Here is an 18,669-nt window from a genome sequence, read left to right as displayed (position 1 = left end):
GCCCTTGCGCAGAAGGGCGGGAGGAGCCCCGCGCAGGCGCGGAACCCGCAGGGAAGCGGGAGAAGGGGAGTGCGGGATGTGCGGGTGAGAGTCGGCGGGAGCGGGGTTTTATCGTTGGTTTATTGCCTTTTGGTGCGTGTTATTTCAGTTAGAAACTACCTGTGTGTGAGAATTGGAGCCCAGCGGAAAAAAAAAGTTAAAAAAAAATAATGGGTGGGGCGTTAATGAAGGGGCACGAGCCTTCAACTTCTGAGGTAAAATGTGGCCTGGAAGGGGTGGCCGAGTGAGGGGAAGCTTTGTTAGCCCTGCTCACACCGAACCGTCTGCAGAGTGACAGCCGAGCATTGGAGGCTCCATAAAAACTCGAGGAAAAAAAGTTTTCCTGCCAGGGTGGTTGTGGAGTTTCCTTCTCTGGAGACATCCAAACCCCACCTGGATGTGTTCTCTGACTGCTGGAGGTGACCCTGCTCTAGCAGGGGTTGGACTCGATCTTTCCAGGTCCCTTCCAGCCCTGATTTTCTGTGATTCTGTGTGCTCTGTTCATGAGGCTCTGAGGTGGCTGCTGCCCAGCACAGCACTTACAATGAGCACATTTTATAAAGTGCCAGGTGTGTGATGTGACCTCACCTCCAACGTCTCATCTAAAGCTCAGGTTTGTACATTAAATTGGCATCATCTGCTTTCTGCCCTTTTAATCTCTTCACTAAAGCTGTAGTTGTTTGCACACACTCATCTACCCTGCAAGGACTGTCATTACTTCTACCTTAATCTTTGCTTAGATCATCAGTCAAATACTCCCTGTGATAAAAATTCCTGCTTGAGAACACATGCTGCCTTACTATATCACAATCACTCTTAGTTTCATCCACAAAAAAGTTCCTGAAATGCAAAAAAAAAAACCCAAAAGATTTTCCATGCTGTCTTTGCCCTGAAAACAAATTTTTAGCAATAGTGAAACAAACCAAAAAGGCATTCTGTTTCAGTGTGTGCTTCTGAAATCATCAGCATCTCTGTCACAACCTTCAAAAGAAGGTCAGAACCCTAGACTAATGCCAACAAGGAAACATAGGTTTTCTAATTTCTAAACTGCATTTTCAACCAATATTACTTTAAAGAGATCATAGACTCATGCCTGTAGCTCACTGGAGTGTATATTAGGATAAATCTACAATGTGAAAACAAGTTACACCATTTCAGAGTGTGGCAATTTGGGATTTTTTTTCTTCTTCCTTTATGCAGAAATTTCTGTTTTCAGGAACCTGGGGAGCTGCAGAGAAGTGACAGTCAATAAAGGATGAGACAAACTTGAAAAAGGGGAAGCAGTTGCTAAATATGGGGAAATACCATAAACAATGTTACACCACCTTCTAAAAAATGCAGCATTTTGAGTCACAATTTCTCTTTAGTTTTCTTTCCAGACAATGTTAAGAGCCCAGCCTGCAAGGAATTGAGGAAACAATACCCATATTATGAAGTTAATTATATTTTGGAGACCCAAACACCTTCCAGATGCTAAAAGAGGTATTTCATACTGCAAAGGGAGAAGGGACCATGCTCAGACACAGTGCCTTTGCTGACAACACCTATCCATACCCCATTACTGACTACAAAAGGTAACCAAGGAGTAAATTTGCCTTTGAGATGGCTCTTGGGATGGATTTTTTCCAAATAAATTAAGATGAAAGAGATAATATCACAACTAGAATGATTTCCCACAAGATTCTATACTGGCAGTTAAATAAATTTGAAGTGGCAGGTTTTTTCCCCATACACAGTAACTTCATGCAGTTGCTCAACATTTTGCAAGATGCATGAACTCTGCAAGGTGGTGAATACTTATCCTCATTAATTGGTGGAGATAAGACTGCTAATCAGCTGAGCCTCTCCTATTTATAAATGAGTTACAGTTACAACAGCAGCTCTGAGCTGCCCAGGTTCAGCAGCAACCTTGGAAGCTCTTTTAGCTGGGTGAATATAAACAGACTGGGAACTCCTCTTCCCTCCTGTACAGACTGAAGTGCCATGAGAAATACAAGAAGAGTCTTATGTCACTTTTGAGCACCTCCCCTGACACCATGATCAGAGCAGTGTCACTCAGCACTCTAACCCAAGCTGTGCTTCCTTTCTGCCAGAGAAAACACTGGAGAAAAATATAACCTTGGCAGTAACACTGAGAAACATACTGCCTTTTTTTTTTTCCCCACTAGGGCTCTCAGTTCTGTGAAATAGAATTTGTCTAGCTTTAGACTGACAAAAAAAGATAAGTTAACAACAATGCCACTGCTTGTTTGACTGATTGCATAAAGACCAGAGCCTGATACAGAGAGGCCCTGCTCATTTTCCATCTACAACCCAAACTTACCTTCAGCAGAAGGTATTTCCACCAAACAGGAAACAATTAACAGTCTCTATTAACACTTAACAGGGTCCAAGAACATCTTTCTTACCTCTCCAACTTCTTTTCCAACAGCCTCTGATGACTCAGAATTTCTGAGGAATCACAAGAAATAAAAAATGTACCACAAACTATATTCTGATGCAAATGGAGGCACAGGAGTGTGACAAATAAGCTCTCAGTGGTCACATATTACAAAGCCACACAGAAAGACAGAGAATATATACATAAGCCACAGCATTGCACTCATTATTCAGGCTGATTACAAACACCTCCAGTCCTTACGTAAATGTCATTATCCTAATTTTAAGGACTGAACCAGATTAATTGACTTGCACAAGGGTTAACCAATCTGTGGCACAGCTGAGATAAGCCATGGGGAATGCTGGCAGGTAGCCCCACACTCAATCCACTTGACAATACAGATCATCTTTGATAATGTCAGGATAGGATTGAGAGATGCTGGCAGCCAGGAAAGAAAACTTAGATAACAGGGAGTGGAGAGATTTTGGAGGAATCTAAATGTGAAGAGCAGTGCCAAAACAGGCACCCAGGACTTACCTCCTGTCTGGCAGCAGGGTAGAGAAGAGAGAGCTGTGAAGAATGGCTTGGGATGTTCTGGGAGGTGTTCCTGACTCTCCCTGTGTGACTAATGGAGTCTGTTTTCCTGCCTTCAAAACAGATAAAAACAATTACTTCCCTCTTTATTAATCTTGTCAAGACTGTAATCTCACTGATACAGGAAATGCCTCTTTGCATGTGCCTGAGAAGCACGCAGTCCCTGTTTAATGGATTTACAGTTGGTAGCCTAACACAAATAAGAATTAAAACCCAGGTCTATTTATTACACCATTTAACGATGCACAGAAAACTTGGTGACACTTCTTAGGAAAGACCTTGATTCATAGGAGACCTTGACTCTTTTAAGGAAAGCATCTGGATTAACTGAAAAGTTCAAGTTTCTAGTTGCTTCGGTTTCCCTGGAGAAGAGAGAAAGAGGGGTTTGATAGGCAAGGACACTGCTGCAGCACTGAATTTCAAGCTAAATTACTAGCTAGATGTGCAGTCCAGAGGAATTAATTACATTTTCTGCAGGATCCCTCCTAAGTCCAATACCCCTTAAACCTTTACCAGGCTAAATTTTCGTTTGGGGAGGTCTGGGCAATTGCAGTTACTGCCTGCTCCCAAGCCATTAGTGTTTCCAACATTTTTGACAGGAACATCGGGGAGGTGTCAGAATCCAGCCTCATGGAATTTTAGCTCTCTCTCTATTCCTTGAAATACTTTTTTCTATCACCCAGGCCACCATGGGAACACACCCCATGACTATAACAGACAGCTAAAAGATACTGAAATTTCAGCTTCAGCTACTAGTTGGCTCTTGATAGCAGGGGGAGGTTGTTGTTCTGGACCCTTTATGTGCCAGGAGCCACCCACATCAAACAAGTAAGATAAACACTCTAATAGTGGAGGAAGTTGGGTCACAAGCTTTCATAACTGCCCCAACTTTGGAAACAGTCTGATGAGCAGCAGCAATGAAACAGAGTGAGATGGTTCCTTAATGGTTCCATTCAATTCCTCTTGGTGTTACCAATCACATTGACATCTGCTGTGCAATAGCAAGAGGCACAAGTTCAGCAAGTGAAAATGAAAAGTAAAATGGACAAACCCAGTTCTTGTCATTGGCAAGGGTTAATTAGTAAAAGAATTATTGCTTCAGGCTCTTCTTGCTCAAGTGCTGTACAGGTATGGAACACTATATTCTTGTTACAAAGAGACAATAGGTGGAAGGCATTCCTATGTCCAGGTTACCACATCAAAATCTTATCAAACTAGCTGCCTGCAGTAAGTACCAGGTAATCACAGGATGCTTTGCAAACATGTACATTCATTACTGTGAGGCAGCTGATGTCTGTTAACTCCTTATGAGCTAACACTGAAATTTCTGCTCTGGAAGTCAGTAGCATCCCTGAGACACTACAGTTTTAAGTCCAAAAACTTTGCTGTCCACAAAAAGTAAAGTTATTCATGTCTTCTTACTATATGGATCTAAAGCCCTTCTAGTTAAGCACTCCTTTTTTGTGGCTGGCTTATCAGACAGTTACAGAGGATAATCTTGTATTAAACACTGTTAAAAACATAAAAAACCCCAAAACCAGCCATTCCTTGAACTGAAAATATTACTCTTCCTCTATTATTTTACTCATAGTTGAGTTTCTTGTTCCTGTGAGCTTTGTGCTGTCCTGTGAGTTATCAATAGCACAAGAAAGAATTCTAACCAGTGACTTCCTATTACCATTTTATTTTAATTGAAAAACTTAAATATAGATCTGAAAACAGAAACATATAAAAAGAGTTGATGTGATCAGTATAACACAAATGCAGAGGAGACCAGCCTGGAATCCAAAAGCTTCAATGTAAGACAGGATTAATTCTGAATATAAGCCTTACATCACATTCTTTTAACTGTCAAAAACAGAAATGAAAGGAGACTTATCCCTGCCAACTACTGCTTCATTTGCATTAGAATTCCCTATAACCCAGCATTATTAACATTCTCCTTTTCATGTATTCATCTCCCTTGTATTTTGCAGATGCTCTGATCACAGATGCATTTGAAAACCTTCCCATTTGAAACCTTTGTTCTAGTTCTGGAAAGCCACAGAAAGGTGATGAAGATATCCTTTTCCTTTACACAAAAGGAAATATACCTACCAAATACCCATATTAAAAGAACAGCCTGCTTTATAGTTAAATGATCCTTTTCTTCATAGAAAAGGGCAAGGTAATGTTTCAGATAAAAGATGACACACTCAGGAGAGCTGCACCTGCATTTACAATAGGGCTGGGTACAATTACTGGTCCTACTACCTCAGAAAGCTTAGAGTAGCTGTGCACCCAGTGAAAACTACCCTTTCCCTAAGACATTTCCACTAGAAAAAGTACAAGAAAGAAGGACTGGTCTGTTTGTGTATGACTTTTGGTATGATTACTAACTGGCCATATTTAGACACCAATTTACCTTTCCTCTTCATTCACAGATAATTTTCCTAATTCAGTGGTCAGGCAGCTATTTAAAAAACAAAACAAAACACATCCAAAATAACATTCGTGCACAGTGCCATCTCCCAGACCTGTGTCTTTCCTCATTCCCCCCTGAATCTGCCACCATTATGCAGTCTGGGGAACTACCACTGCCTCAGAAAAGCAGATCAGTTTACAGGGCTCTCAGGGACAATTCCGTCTGTACAGCCTGGTATGATGTCAGCCTGACTGCAGTGCCATGACATTGCTGACTCACATTTAGCTGGGGATCTGGTTTAATTCTGTGATCCTTGTCTGAAGCACCGTTGCTTTATCATCGTCTTCCCCTGTTTGCATTTCTGCATTTTATTATTTCTCCTTCCAGCCGGTGTCATCTGTTGTTTCTGGGCAGTTTCTCAGCAGCAGTTGCTGCTATCGCACCACTACACACACTCTGCTCCCAAACCTGCGCAGAGACCTCGATCCCAGAAACCAGGAAGCGGCTGCTGTAAAAACCCCAGCATTGCCCTCTAGCGTTTATTGGATGGTGCGAGGTGCTTAACCGAACTTTCTAATTAAACTCAAAAGGTTTCCCGGGCTCAAACCCCAAAGGTGAAGGCTTTAACTAAGCCCAGCAATGCCCCTTACCCATCCTCTGTGCAGGAGAGTGGGCATCAGACAGATGGAACTCATTTTTGTGTTACTTGCATGTAATTTATAGGTCAGTCCATGCTGGGACACACAGAAGGTTGGCTTTGCTTGTCCTTTACACACTGGCTGTGAAGACTGAGAGCACAGAAGTGGCACCTCCTCATCATACTTCATGTTGATAAAGTAGAGGATTCAGGAAAATAGCATGTTTTACCCAGCATCTAAGAGAGAGGGGGAAATGCAACAACAGTTCACACTGTAGGTTTTACAAGAGTATAGTTGGTTTTACAGGAGTATTCCCTGTAACAGTGTTCCTAACAACAGGAGCTGTATATCCCCAAGCCACTAGAGTCTCTGGAAAGATGCAGTGGGGCCCATTTCCTGCTCTAAGTCATGTATTAAAAAAAAATCTGGCCTGTGTGTTTACATACCACCTTTCATCAAAGTGGCCTCCTACAATGCACTTTAATCTACTCTACACATCACAGTCAGTAGCAACCTGTGTGTAACTGCTGACACTCCCCTTCTGGAAGAAAAATCTTTCCCATAAATCTGTAAATCTGTTACCCCTTGGCATGCAGAAAGACCCATCCTCTTGCAAAGGATTACAGCTGACTGCCAGACAAGTTCCCAGACTAAACTGGGCACCAACACCAGATGGCAGCAGAAGCTGCAGCCTGGTACTTTCAAACCCGCAGACACATTAGATTGAATGCCAAGTCAAATTTTGTGTCATGGTACAGCACCCCAGAGACAGCAGACTTAGTGTGGTTTCCATGCTCATCATGGGAAGATACTTTGCAAAAGACCATATGGAGGCAAATACCTCAGTTACATTAATTTGCAAGATTGTGCTCCACTCTATTCCGTGTGTGACAGCATATGGGTGTCTGGACTTGATGATCTCAGAGGTCTTTTCCAGCCTCAATAATTCTGTAATTCTGTCTGTGGAAATACCTTCTCTCACCAAACAGATTGCAGAATTGAGAGACTCCTGTTAGTCATATCCACACTGCTATTTTCTCCATTTTTAAACACATTCCCCTGACACGGTCAATTACGTTATATTAAATCACAAGAGCATAATCTTTTCTCTGTGGATAAGATTTTAAGTTTTAGTTCTGTCTTAATACATGTCCATAAAATTAAGAAATACCCTCCACCGACCTTCACCTTCAAGACAGCAAGCATAAATACTCCCTACTTTAGCAGTGACCTTAGCAGTGTGAAGCTGCAGGGGGATCAAGATTTAAGTGTACTGGGTTCTGCCTACAAAGTATCAGGAACCAAAATTCATAGCTAAAAATCTCCTGATGAATTTTAGGGCCTTTCATAAAGTACATCATCAAATTCATACACATTCTATCAAACATCACACTGAAACAAAAACTTAAAATTTCAACAGAAGTGACCACAAACCAAGCTACTTAGGTATAATTAACCTGAGAGTTAATGATACAATTATGACTACAGGGCCAGAAGTCAGACCCCAAATGTCAGAGAAGCCCAGGAAAAGCAGTGTTTAATGTTCACAGACATCATAATCCTCAGTTTCCAGCAGCTGAAGAGTCTGCACCTATCCACTCATGCAAACAGAGCTCCTAAATAATGGATGGCACAGCTATGAGTTGGTTCTGAATGCACATGGTGCAGGCAGCCATTTGGAAAAGGGTAGGATGTGAATTAGAATTGCTGGCAGACTGTTTCATCAGTGGGTCCCAAATACCTCTGGACCAATAAAGAAAGTTGCTGGCTTTGTGACATGGAAAAGGGGTGGCTGAGGGAAAGAAAGATCCAAGTAACTTTCAGATGGGATGCAGCTGCCCAGTTACATAATTTTTCAAAGAGCCCAGACAATTATTTTCTGGTCTGGTCTTCCTCCACAGAGCTGAATTTCCATGCTGCAAAGCATTAGGGCCTCTCAAACAATACCAAGAAAAACAGGGCTGTGGATCTGGGTAAGAGGAATAGGGCCATAAATCCCCTTGATATAATTGCAGAGCATGTTCTGCAAAGAACTTGGCCAAACACAACTCAAAAAGATTACCTCTCCCTACCAGAATAAACTGTGAAATTAAGAATATTTATGCCTTGTCTGGCTGACACCCCAATGTAATACAGTTGATGTTTCCTCCAACAATACGAGTGTCACCCAGATGCTGTTGCCATCACCTTTCCCTGCTCACCAGAGTGATCCTGGGTGGTGGGAGATGATGGCAACCACCAGGACTCAGCAGACCCAACAAGTGGATGTCAGGCAGGAAAAACAAAGGCAAAGGAATCCTCTCCTTGCTGAACAGGGAGCTGCAGGTCAGGGAGCCAGGCAGAGCTCCAGCTCAGCCATTACAGGACAAGGGTGAACCACAAACACCTCCAGGCTGCAGCCTCCCTGTCTGCAACATGGAGGAAACTCCCTCCTGGCAGGAGTGGGATGAAATCCACTGGGAGGATTTTGCCTTTTCAGCTGGAGAAGACATCTGTAGGCATTCCATTATCAAGTTGACAAAACAGTTCAAAGGGGTACAATGCAGGTTTGGCAAGGGATTTTTTACTTGATTTTTTTTTTCTTCTTTTTTTAATGTTGAAAATGTTTCAGATAAAGAGGCTTCTTTGCAGACGTCATGCTACTGCAATAGAGCTGCAAAAGAAAGCTGAACTGCTATTGCTAGCACGGCTGCTTGTCGCTCAAAATGTAAAAAACCCAAGAATAAAGCATTAGAAATAGTATATAATTAAGTTAAACTATTCAGAGCCAGCATGAGGACAGAAAGGTTTTGAATACTTAGCAGTCATACTGCTAATCTTAACCGCACATTTTGCACTCAGTGTGAACCAAAAATTTTAATTGATGATGCTGGTTGAAGTCCAAAGCAACACCAGAGTAATTTGGAATCTAAGGGCGAGGAGGATACAGCTAACACAGCACAGAACAGGCCCAAGAGTTTTAATTTATGTTTTCAGTGGAGAATGAGAACCTTGCCTTGTTAATTTAAGGTCTGCAGCTTAGTGAGGAACTTTTACCAGGACCAGAGGTGAGGTCAGGTCCTGCCTGGCTCCTATCTGGTACTTCTGGTTAAGTTACTCCTTGTGTACAGAACTGTGACAAGCTTCAAAGAACACGAATGATCTTTTTGCTTATGAAAGTTTAACCTTCAATTCAGATAAGCTGTTCCTTGAAGTCTATCTGTAATTGCTCCATTTCCTGCCACCATGTCTGATGCTATCACTTGATTGAAATAAGCCATGGGAGGAAGAAGATAGAACTGCTCAGAGTAATTTTTCAGTTCCAACATCACCTTTTAGAACTGCCACTGACACCAGCCTGGCCAATGCATCTCAGTTTCCTTCACACTGCCTCTTCATAGCTCTTTGGTCTGCTTTTATAATTCAGTGATAGTTCACAGCCTGGGTAATTCTTTCACCTTACTTGGCAGCATGCACTGGGGACAAGGTTTGACAAGCTCTGCAGAATGTGGAGGGTTAAACACACAGCTGATGCAAGTAGCAGATGAAATATAGAATTGTTCAATTAAGCAATGCAGTCATCCTTGGAAAAGCTCCCAGATCTCTCATTAGTGCAAACTGGTGTCCATCACTCCCAGAGCTGTCACTCCTTGAATACTTATTGTTCATTCAAGAGCACATATCCCCAGCTAGGAAAGAACAGCAGCTGCTCAACAGCTCCTGGGCTCTACAAGAAAACTTGGAGGGGCTGCAGGGGAGGTGGAACTGGTGCTCCTAAGTGGGGCTCAGTGTCTCACCTTATGACTCCTCCCTCTACCTATTTCTGGTTACTTTCAGGAAGAAGAAGACAGTGTGAAAGGAATTGTGGAATGCATAAAACACAAGAGAAATACAACTCATTATAGGGCTGAATTCTCCCTGACACAAAGAGGTGGATGGCTTTCAGCTCCAGCAAATTCCATCAAGTTGGCATTTTCATTTTTCTACTGCCAGAAGGTTGAATGAAATTTGTCTTCACAAGCCCTGCTGAAGAACATACGGTGAGGTGAAAAATACCATCTGAAGAGGTTTTTATTTCTCCACTTGATGAAGTATGTGAGTGAATGTATTTGTGATTTATATTCTCAAACTATAAATCAGACTTACAACAAAACAGACTAAGCACACAAACCATAACCCACTCCTCTTGTTGCAGGTGGAATATGCCTACACTGAGGTGATGGGGATGAAGTCTCTAAATACATCCAGAAGATACTGTCACAGAGAAAGGCTCACAGCTGAGTTTATTGGTAAACGCAGACATAAAACTATTAATGCCACAAGAATCAAGCTGTTTGTGTAAGTATGTAAGACTTGCTTATGATTGCTAAGATTTTTGATTTCTCTGGGGATTAAAGTCTCTTAGAAACATTTCTTGTAGTTTTCAGTATATATATGCACCCAGCAGGCTAAGGGAGATTCAACACACATTCATGTTTCCCTATGTTACCCACAAAGTACAGCTCAAGCTGACAGCCAAGACTCTAGTTCAGCAGCCAGACATCAAGGTAAATAACCACAGTATCATCAAATGGATTAGAAATGCAGCTCAGTAATATTTCTAATTTCACACCATGGGTTTGTAAAACTTCTGTAGGTCTGCACACAAGTGGTCTTGTTCTTGCCACTGGATTAAGCACTACCTTCAGAGAACCAGTGTGATTATTCCCACTGGACATTGTTGCAGTTTTGTTTATAGTATGACAGAAGGTAAACTACCAAATATAAGGAAAGTTTAGATAAATATATGCAGTGACTCACTCTGTCAAGTACCAGCCAATGTAGAAAAGGATCTGCTCCTGCCTACTTGCTCTTCACTCAACATTAATCCTTATTTTGCAAAAGAGAAAAAAACCTAAATATTAGAATTCTGCAGATCTTGAAATACATTTGCTATTGCAAACAAGAGTTTGGAATTTGTGATTGTTCTATTAGACACAAGATTAATACATACCATAGCAATACTCAGTATTTCCACTGCAGGCAGGTACTTCACTACCCTGTTAGACAGAAGTGGACATCATCAGTCTGATCTTAGCATGCGTGCCTTGTCAATCCAAATCTATTCATTAGAAACTCCAGAGCCCAATTCCTGCTTAAAGCAGAGGAGGGAAGCTGAAAAAAGCAAGTACTTCAGATTAGAGCAGTGACAAGGTGTGTCAAAAACTGCTGAGAGGGAGTTCAGAAAAACTGCAGGGGGAGGGAAAGGCAGGAAATTACTGAAGCTCTTCATGATCTCCATCCATTATTTTCTGAATTGGAGTTGATGACTTTAAAGTCATCTGGGAGACCCTGCTCTAGTTAACAAGGGCTGAGTTTAACCTCTGTCATCAGCAGTTTTTACATTGAAAATTAGAAAAGAAAATCCCTATCCAAGTTTATTTCTAAGTCTTTATGGAAAAAATCAGGACATCTTCAATGGGCTCTGAAGATGCCCAAAGGAGGGGTTACGTGTACTGGGAACACACTGCAGCCAAATTCATCTTGGGTTCCTAAGTAATTAACACTTTCCACTGACCACCCATCTTCACTATGTTTTTCACCACCAGATGGGGCTGCACTGTTTGTACCTTCACACACTATTCTCATGAGAACTCAGCATTTTACTGTCCTGAACAGATCATCCTTTTTAGCAAGCTTTTGCCTTCCTTATCTATTTTGCCATTAAAAAAAAAAAAATTTGTTTCATCAAATAAACTTTTCTTTTTCTATTTCCAGCTCAACAGATGATTTACCTCTCAGGGTCCATCACATCTCCACTGAAATCAAGAGCAAGTAGCTTATGAATAATTAAAAGAGGAAACGAAGAGCCTCTTTGTTCTATTTTATGACAAAACTGACTTGGTGCAAGCTGGAATTACTTGAATGAGTATTTTGCAGGGCCTGTGTCTCTAAAGGGTGAGTTCCAAGCAGCCAGCTCTCTAAGCAATGAGAGGCTCACTGAGCTTTTATTCACATTTCTATGGCTTTTTTTCTCCATGTAAGTGACACACTGGGTAATATTACAAATGCAGCCTGTGTTACTGTCCCATACTCGCTTGTGAAATACTCCTTGGAGACCTTTTAGCATTGACAATTGAAGAAAAAGCTGAGTAGACAGTTTCAGAATGATTCAGTTTTGCCTTTTTTTACTGAACACAACGGGCCCAGATAATGGGAGGGCTCTGAACACCAACTCCTGATTGGGGAGCCCACAGTGGGTCAGTTTTTGACAAGGGTTCAGGGATCACCATGGGAAGTATGAGCTCAAACTTTCCTGCTTCCACTGAATTGCTGTAACCCACAGCATAAGCACAACACAAGGAAACTTCCCCCTGCTCTGCATTTCAACACTTCTCAATATGCACAGGTTACAAACCAGCAGGCTGGGAAGCACAGACCCAAAGGTGAGGCCCTCTGGTCCAAAGGGCAGAAACGTGCCAGTCCTGTGCTGTGTCCTGCCAGGAAACAGGAGCCACAGATTGTCTGCACAGCATTTCCTGCAGAGAGGGTCTAACACAGGCAGTAAAGCCTGGAACAACATCCAGACACAACCAGGACCTTCATCTTCTCAGTCCAAGGGGCTGATAGAGCAGGCCCAAGGATGGTGATTTACAGGCACATCAGGTTTCACAAGAACAGTGAGAAAAGAAGAACACAGCATCCAGTAATGTTTAAGAAAATACCAGGAGACTGAGCAGGAATTTAACTCATCAGGTACACTGGACTAAATTAGTAATATTTAAATCAGCAAACACTGCCAGAAAAACACATCTGACAGGATGCAAGCAGCTGCCATTCAGGATACAAGTTATCTGCTGCCAGCCCTCAACACACAGGGAGTTTCCAGGTGACACAGCCATTCAGTGCAGGGGTGACAAGGGAACAGGCCAACCATCCCTGTTCTATGGAACTCAAACACAAATTCAGTCTTTATTCTTTCCAAATTTCTCCAGTTCTACTGCCTCCCTTTCTCATACATCTATAAAACTGAAAAAAAAAAAAACTTTTCACATACTTTTGAGAATTACTCCATACTGAAATGTAATATGGATAGGAAGTGACCAATTAAACTGGGAGCCATTGAGTAACCTGATGTTTATAGCAGAAGCAGAGGTTAGAAAGATTACAAGAAGAAAACCAGGGCACTGCTATGCAAAAATAACTACTGTTAGAACTTGTTCATTAGTCAGTTCTTTTATTCTTTCCCCATAAATCTGAATTCATGGTTACACCTACACTAGAAACAGTATTAATCATAATACCACACAGGATCCCAATTTGTTTCAGACCAAGTTATACAGAACTGAACAAGGGTGACAGATTTTATTATTCTTTATTTCCTCTGCCACTTCCCAGAAATCAGGTAATTTAACTCTTATAGGGCATGATTCAATCAGTAATTTAAAGCATATTTCACAGCTGATTTAGAACATATCCTCAATGGTCACAACTTTGAATGCCCAGCTCAGATCTTTTCTTCTGCTAGCACTGGCATCTTAGATCTTTTAAAATACATTCAATTCACTACCAAATTACAGGCCATGAGTGGCACAGAAAACACTGTAATGTAAAGACTTAATTCCAAGTACAGAGATGGAGAAATCTGTTATCCTCCCCTTCCTTCCTGGAACTTCTTCTCCCACTCCCACTCATTATTCAGATACCTCAGATCCATCAGTCTTGTCCACCTTTGTCACATAACATGCTTCATAACCACAGTTTTACTCCCCCCTCCTCAGCTCTTCACACATCTAATGCATGCCCAGGAGGCCACAAGTAAGAAGCTGCAAGTGCTGCCTCTGAGACCAAGCAGAGACAAACAGTTTGCAGGTGATCAGTGTTCTCAGCTTATGAAACCTTGCTCTAGAAAAATGCCAGCAGCGAGGTGAAGCTGCTCTTTTGGAACCACACCCCAGAAAAGTCAGAATTTTTATCAAAGCCTTTCTGTAGTAAGAGGCATTTGCAACTGCTTGCATTTCAAATAACTCACACTATACCCCAGTCTCTTGACACACAAGTTAGGATCTTGGCAGGTGTTTTATTGCCAGCAAAGGCATTCTGAGCACCGGTGGGAAGCAGTGATGTAACATATGGATAGAGATTAAGGAATGTAAGACCAGACAAAGTTGCATATGAAACATCCATTGGAATAAAACCCTACCACTCGAGTGGAAAAAAACAGCTATACCATTCGGAATTGGGAAAGACTAAATTTGAGTTCCCAAATTTAAGCATTTCCAGCCCTGAGCCTGCTTACCAGTTTTCTGCAGTCCAAAAACCCAAAGCTCACAGTTAGTGGCTGCTAGTTAAGTAATGTCACTATCATATTTTCCATACTCACAGCTTTTAAAACTTCTCCATTGAGGCCGAGAATTTCCATGTTTGGTATGAAACCAAGCCATGGCACTGGCATTTCTCTTGGTTGATGCAAAATGAGGGAAAATTCTCCTTTGTTTAGGTCAGAACAAAAACATTCTTTACCCACTAGAAATACAAAACAAAACCCTCAAGTGGACGGATACCAAGCTGTTAAACCTTTCAACACATCTCTCCAAAATTTGCTTTCTGTAGGTATAAAATGCTTTATTTTTTTTTCTTTCCCCTAGATAGAATTTTGCCTTGTAGAGACCTTGTTCTTACTGATCATTATAATGACAACTACTTACCCTTCTCAATACCTACAGTAAGGACAGCTAACAATGACAAGAACTGATTGGCCAGATCCTCAAATGGCAATAACTCAAGTTGTTCCAATCAATTCTCTTCCTATTAAAGGACACAAAAGTTTAAAAGAAGTTAAACATTTTGCTCTGATTTCTTACTTCAAGTGCTACACTCCTATATCCCACAAAGCATTTTTGTAATGTCTACCTTGTGGCTCCTATTAGCAGCTCCCATTTGGAGTCTGAGCTGAGACCTACCATGAGCTCTGGATAGGTCTGGCAATCAAACCAAGAAGTGTCCTTCTTAAACAGGTACAAATGGAGGAACCCAAGTGCCTGAAGCTCCACACACTTGCCATTCAATGTCAGCACATATTGCATTTACACTTGCACCTTCAGACACTGCTGGCTGCACTTTCCAGCAACAAAAATCATCAGGGGTTTTGTTCATTTTGTGACTGTTTTTAGCCTTAAACCAAAACCCAGATCCCTTCAGGTGAATACACACTTTCTAACACACTGCACACTCTGCTGAATTAACCATTAAAAATCCAAGCCACTTTAAATTACTGAACAATTGGTTTTGGGGCAGCAGACACTTGTCTCATGTACACTTATTCCATAATTCAAATCCTGCCAGAAGCTGTTTTGTGGGTTAAACAAAAAGCTGCAAAACAGATCAGTCAAAACTCATGTCAAACTGCTTTATTACATCTTAAATAACATTACATTTTAATATAGTATCTATCTTGCATCCAGCTTTCTTGAAGTACACTGACTTTAAAATTAAATACAAAAGGTGAAGAGGGATACAGGGCGTGGAGAAAGCTCTACAGAGTAGTTTCATGAGAGAGAGTAAGAGGGAATTCATCTTTTATGCCAAATCCAGGCCTAACGCACAATTACAGCACATTTTTGTACAGAATGTTGCAGAAAAAACAAAATGGAGAAAAGCTACTACTGCTGCTAGGAAGGAGCATTTCTGGATACAGTGAGAAGATAGGAAAGTTTAACAGAACAATCTGCTGTCCAAACACTGCTGCTTTTAACATTTTATTTGAAAAGAAAGCCAGGAAAACCTGCTCGTTACAAAAATGACTCTGATCAGATGCAAAGGACTCATCCTACAAGAGGAACTGGCCGTGAGGAACTGATTTATAAAGAAGATGGTCTTAGGTTCCCTCCTCCCACACCCCAGAATCTTTGACAGCGATTGTTTGAACAGGCTGTTTCTTTTAAAAAAAGAAAAAAAAAAAAAAAAAGAAAAGAAAAAAAAAGTGACTTATCACGCTACTCCAAAACGTGCATAGCTTTGTACTTGAGTTCTTCATAGATTTATGCACAGAGTAGCAACAATAAATGAATACAGAGCGACAATGGTTACAGTTTTTAAACAGGTTATTTCTTCAAAGAAAAAACATCTAAGGACTTAGTCCAATATGCACTTTTTAGCATTTCTACAGCATGCGATTCTAAGAGTAAACCCACCCAATATGGCAAACAATCAAAAAAGGTTTTTTTTTTTTGTTTAACTTAGAAAGTTCAAGATCATTATTTTCAAAACATTGATTTGTACATCATTTCATACACAAAGAATTGACTCAATACCCAAGTGTAGGACAGGTCTCTTTTGAAAACAGAGATTCCTGGTTGTTGAGACTTATAGGATAGTGTTAGGATATATAAACTGCCCTTTCAAGTGGACAAAACCAAAACAGATTAAAAAAATCAGTGTGGTGAAAAAAGGGGGGGCAGGAGGGACCAAGGATTGCGTTTGTTATCCATAAAAGGTGAAAGGGTTCTTTAAACAAGCATTCATTACCTTTTACAGCATGTGCTTGGTTACCTTACTGCTTAACATTATCCTATATATGCCAAGTTTTGTGCAACAATTATCCGTGATACTAGAAAATAAAATAAAAAAAATTAGGGACTAAATTTACAGCGTTAACAACCCCCAGATACTCTGGGCTAGGACTCCCTTGTTTTGCTCAATTAAATACATAAAGAAATGTATTTAAAAAGGAAACTTGAAAAAAAATCCTGCTACAAACATGACTTTAAAATTTGCAAGTGTGTGAGATAAAGTCCTTAACTTCAACTTGGAAACTACAGTGAAAGCTAACTGTTTCACAATTATGCTCAAGTTTATTTTCTGGTCATGCTTTTATGATAGTGTTTCATTTTAAAATCCTCAAGACAACCAAAAAAAAAAAAAAAAAAGAAGAAAAAAAAAAAGAAAAAAAAAAGAAGAAAAGAAAAAAAAAAATGGTCCCAAAAGGAATGCACAATTTCATTTTGCTTACAACACAGAAATTCTTCTTGGAAAGGTAATTGTGCTCTTCATTTCAGCAACAGGAGACGGAAAAGATCTTGCCCTTTGATGCTGGGGAGGATGGGGTTCCAAGTTAGTATGGTTGGATTGGATATGCTATCATTTTTAATTTTCAACCGTTGGGAATTTCTTCCAGTCATGGAGTCCGACGCTCTTCTGACACACAGAAAGATTTATTAAGAGTTGCACTTTGAAAAGCTGCAGTCAAGTTTCAAACTTCCCTCTCGCTACCAACTGCTGCCTTTAGCCATTACCTCACTGTTCTCAGGAACACCATTTATTTAACAACACAGATTCAAAAGACCATACATCCATCCCTACCAGGAAAATAAAATATGACAAAAATAGTTCATCACAAAAATGTCACTGCATGCATCAAACAAACAGCCTACTAAAACAAAAAATTATTATTTTTTTTTTTCTCAGTGACTTTCCTAATCTGAACTACCAGCTTGCAGAATCAGTAAAACAGCACTGCTTGGACCTGGAAAAAAGCATTCTGAATATCAAACGTGGACAGCCTTAATTAACTGGATACCTACCCACTTCAGTTCCAGATCTTGAGGAAGCTGTCCCATGATCCTGTTGCCACTGCCATTCCATCATCAGTCACCCCTAAGCAACTGACACGGTTATCATGACCAGCAAGGACACCTACAAATAAGCACAGGTAACAAACATATTACAATTCTTTGATAATTTCACGTTTCAGTTTAAGTAACACTGAGGCACACATATTTAGTCAGCCTATACACCCAAAAATCCTTAACAAATGTGTTTGGAATTCTTAAATGCTTTTGGCTTTATAAGCACAAGCTTAAGTACAACCAGGCTCATATGCAGGGGGTAAAAATTCACATTACTCCAAAATTTTATTTCCATATTCCCCACATTATGACCTTGACTGGTTTCTTGTGAGCTGTGAAACCACTGCCCCAAAAGTTCCATTGACTCTGTCACATCAATACAATATAACCATGCATTACATAGCTCATTGTATTTCTTTCCCATAGTGATAAAGATCAGTTAGATTTTACAGTTTTTGATGTGTAAAATTAAAGTTAAGCTGAATCATGTTAAAAACACTTAAGCATTTTTCATCTAATTTTATCTCACTACATTTACAAGCACTTACAAGATTTAAACTCCTACATTCAATCTATTTGTCAATACAGAGATCTGCTACAATTCAATTACAGTACCATTAGAAAAAGAATTGAGACACTAAACAGAAAAATTAAAGTAGCCAACATTTTCCTCTAGCTCTGTTAGTTCAACAGTTTCAAGGATGTAAAAAGAAAATCTAATTATGTTCAAGCTCTTTCCAGTCCACAGCACTGACCTAAGATATTCTTGACAAACTTAAAAATAATCTTTCTACATCAATTAAGCTGCTCACAGGACTACTCATATTTTGGGCTTTTCCCCTCCATTCACTATTCCCTGATACAGAACATGAATGAAGTCAGTTTTAGTTCTTACACAAACTAAAATGTTTTAAAATTAATATTTTAAACTATTAATCCAATGTAAAAATGACAACTTTAAACACAAGGATTCTTGATGTTTGAAGAAGTAACATTTCTGATATACTGTAAAAGCAGAAACACTGCATT

At 40.3% G+C, this 18,669-nt stretch overlaps 1 protein-coding gene and 2 long non-coding RNA genes across 13 annotated transcripts in view; 1 reads left to right on the top strand and 2 right to left on the bottom strand.

Annotated features, from left to right (window-relative positions):
• Nucleotides 1–5: 5 nt before the first annotated feature.
• Nucleotides 6–17,801, top strand: LOC139806865 (uncharacterized). 4 transcript variants are annotated; one of them, XR_011730379.1, is made up of 6 exons: nt 6–84; nt 1,419–1,521; nt 9,872–10,129; nt 10,230–10,323; nt 11,792–11,971; nt 17,480–17,801. It is a non-coding gene; the product is annotated as an uncharacterized lncRNA (long non-coding RNA). The 4 variants fall into 4 exon arrangements; XR_011730382.1 differs by lacking the exon at nt 17,480–17,801 and having other exon boundaries at nt 9,872–10,125; nt 11,792–14,166; XR_011730380.1 differs by lacking the exon at nt 17,480–17,801 and having other exon boundaries at nt 1,419–1,613; nt 11,792–14,166.
• LOC139806867 (uncharacterized) lies at nt 1,134–14,960 on the bottom strand. Its single transcript, XR_011730384.1, has 2 exons — nt 14,722–14,960; nt 1,134–3,066 (listed from the first exon to the last, which is right to left on the bottom strand). It is a non-coding gene; the product is annotated as an uncharacterized lncRNA (long non-coding RNA).
• Nucleotides 15,409–18,669, bottom strand: part of GNB1 (G protein subunit beta 1) — a 32,954-nt gene continuing 29,693 nt past the window's right edge. For 6 of the 8 annotated variants that reach the window (XM_071767067.1, XM_071767065.1, XM_071767066.1 and 3 more), the window contains 2 exons: nt 17,596–17,707; nt 15,409–17,209 (listed from right to left, as the gene is read on the bottom strand). In XM_071767067.1, the coding sequence (XP_071623168.1) occupies nt 17,601–17,707 (107 nt within the window). In that variant the 3' untranslated portion in view covers nt 15,409–17,209; nt 17,596–17,600. The remainder of the gene's footprint in view (nt 17,210–17,595; nt 17,708–18,669) is intronic. The other 2 variants (XM_071767072.1, XM_071767073.1) reach the window with 1 other exon arrangement.

The sequence above is a fragment of the Heliangelus exortis genome, chromosome 23 (genome assembly GCF_036169615.1).
Source record: "Heliangelus exortis chromosome 23, bHelExo1.hap1, whole genome shotgun sequence".
Lineage (NCBI taxonomy): Eukaryota > Metazoa > Chordata > Aves > Apodiformes > Trochilidae > Heliangelus > Heliangelus exortis.
This window is presented reverse-complemented; position numbering and strand designations above follow the sequence as displayed.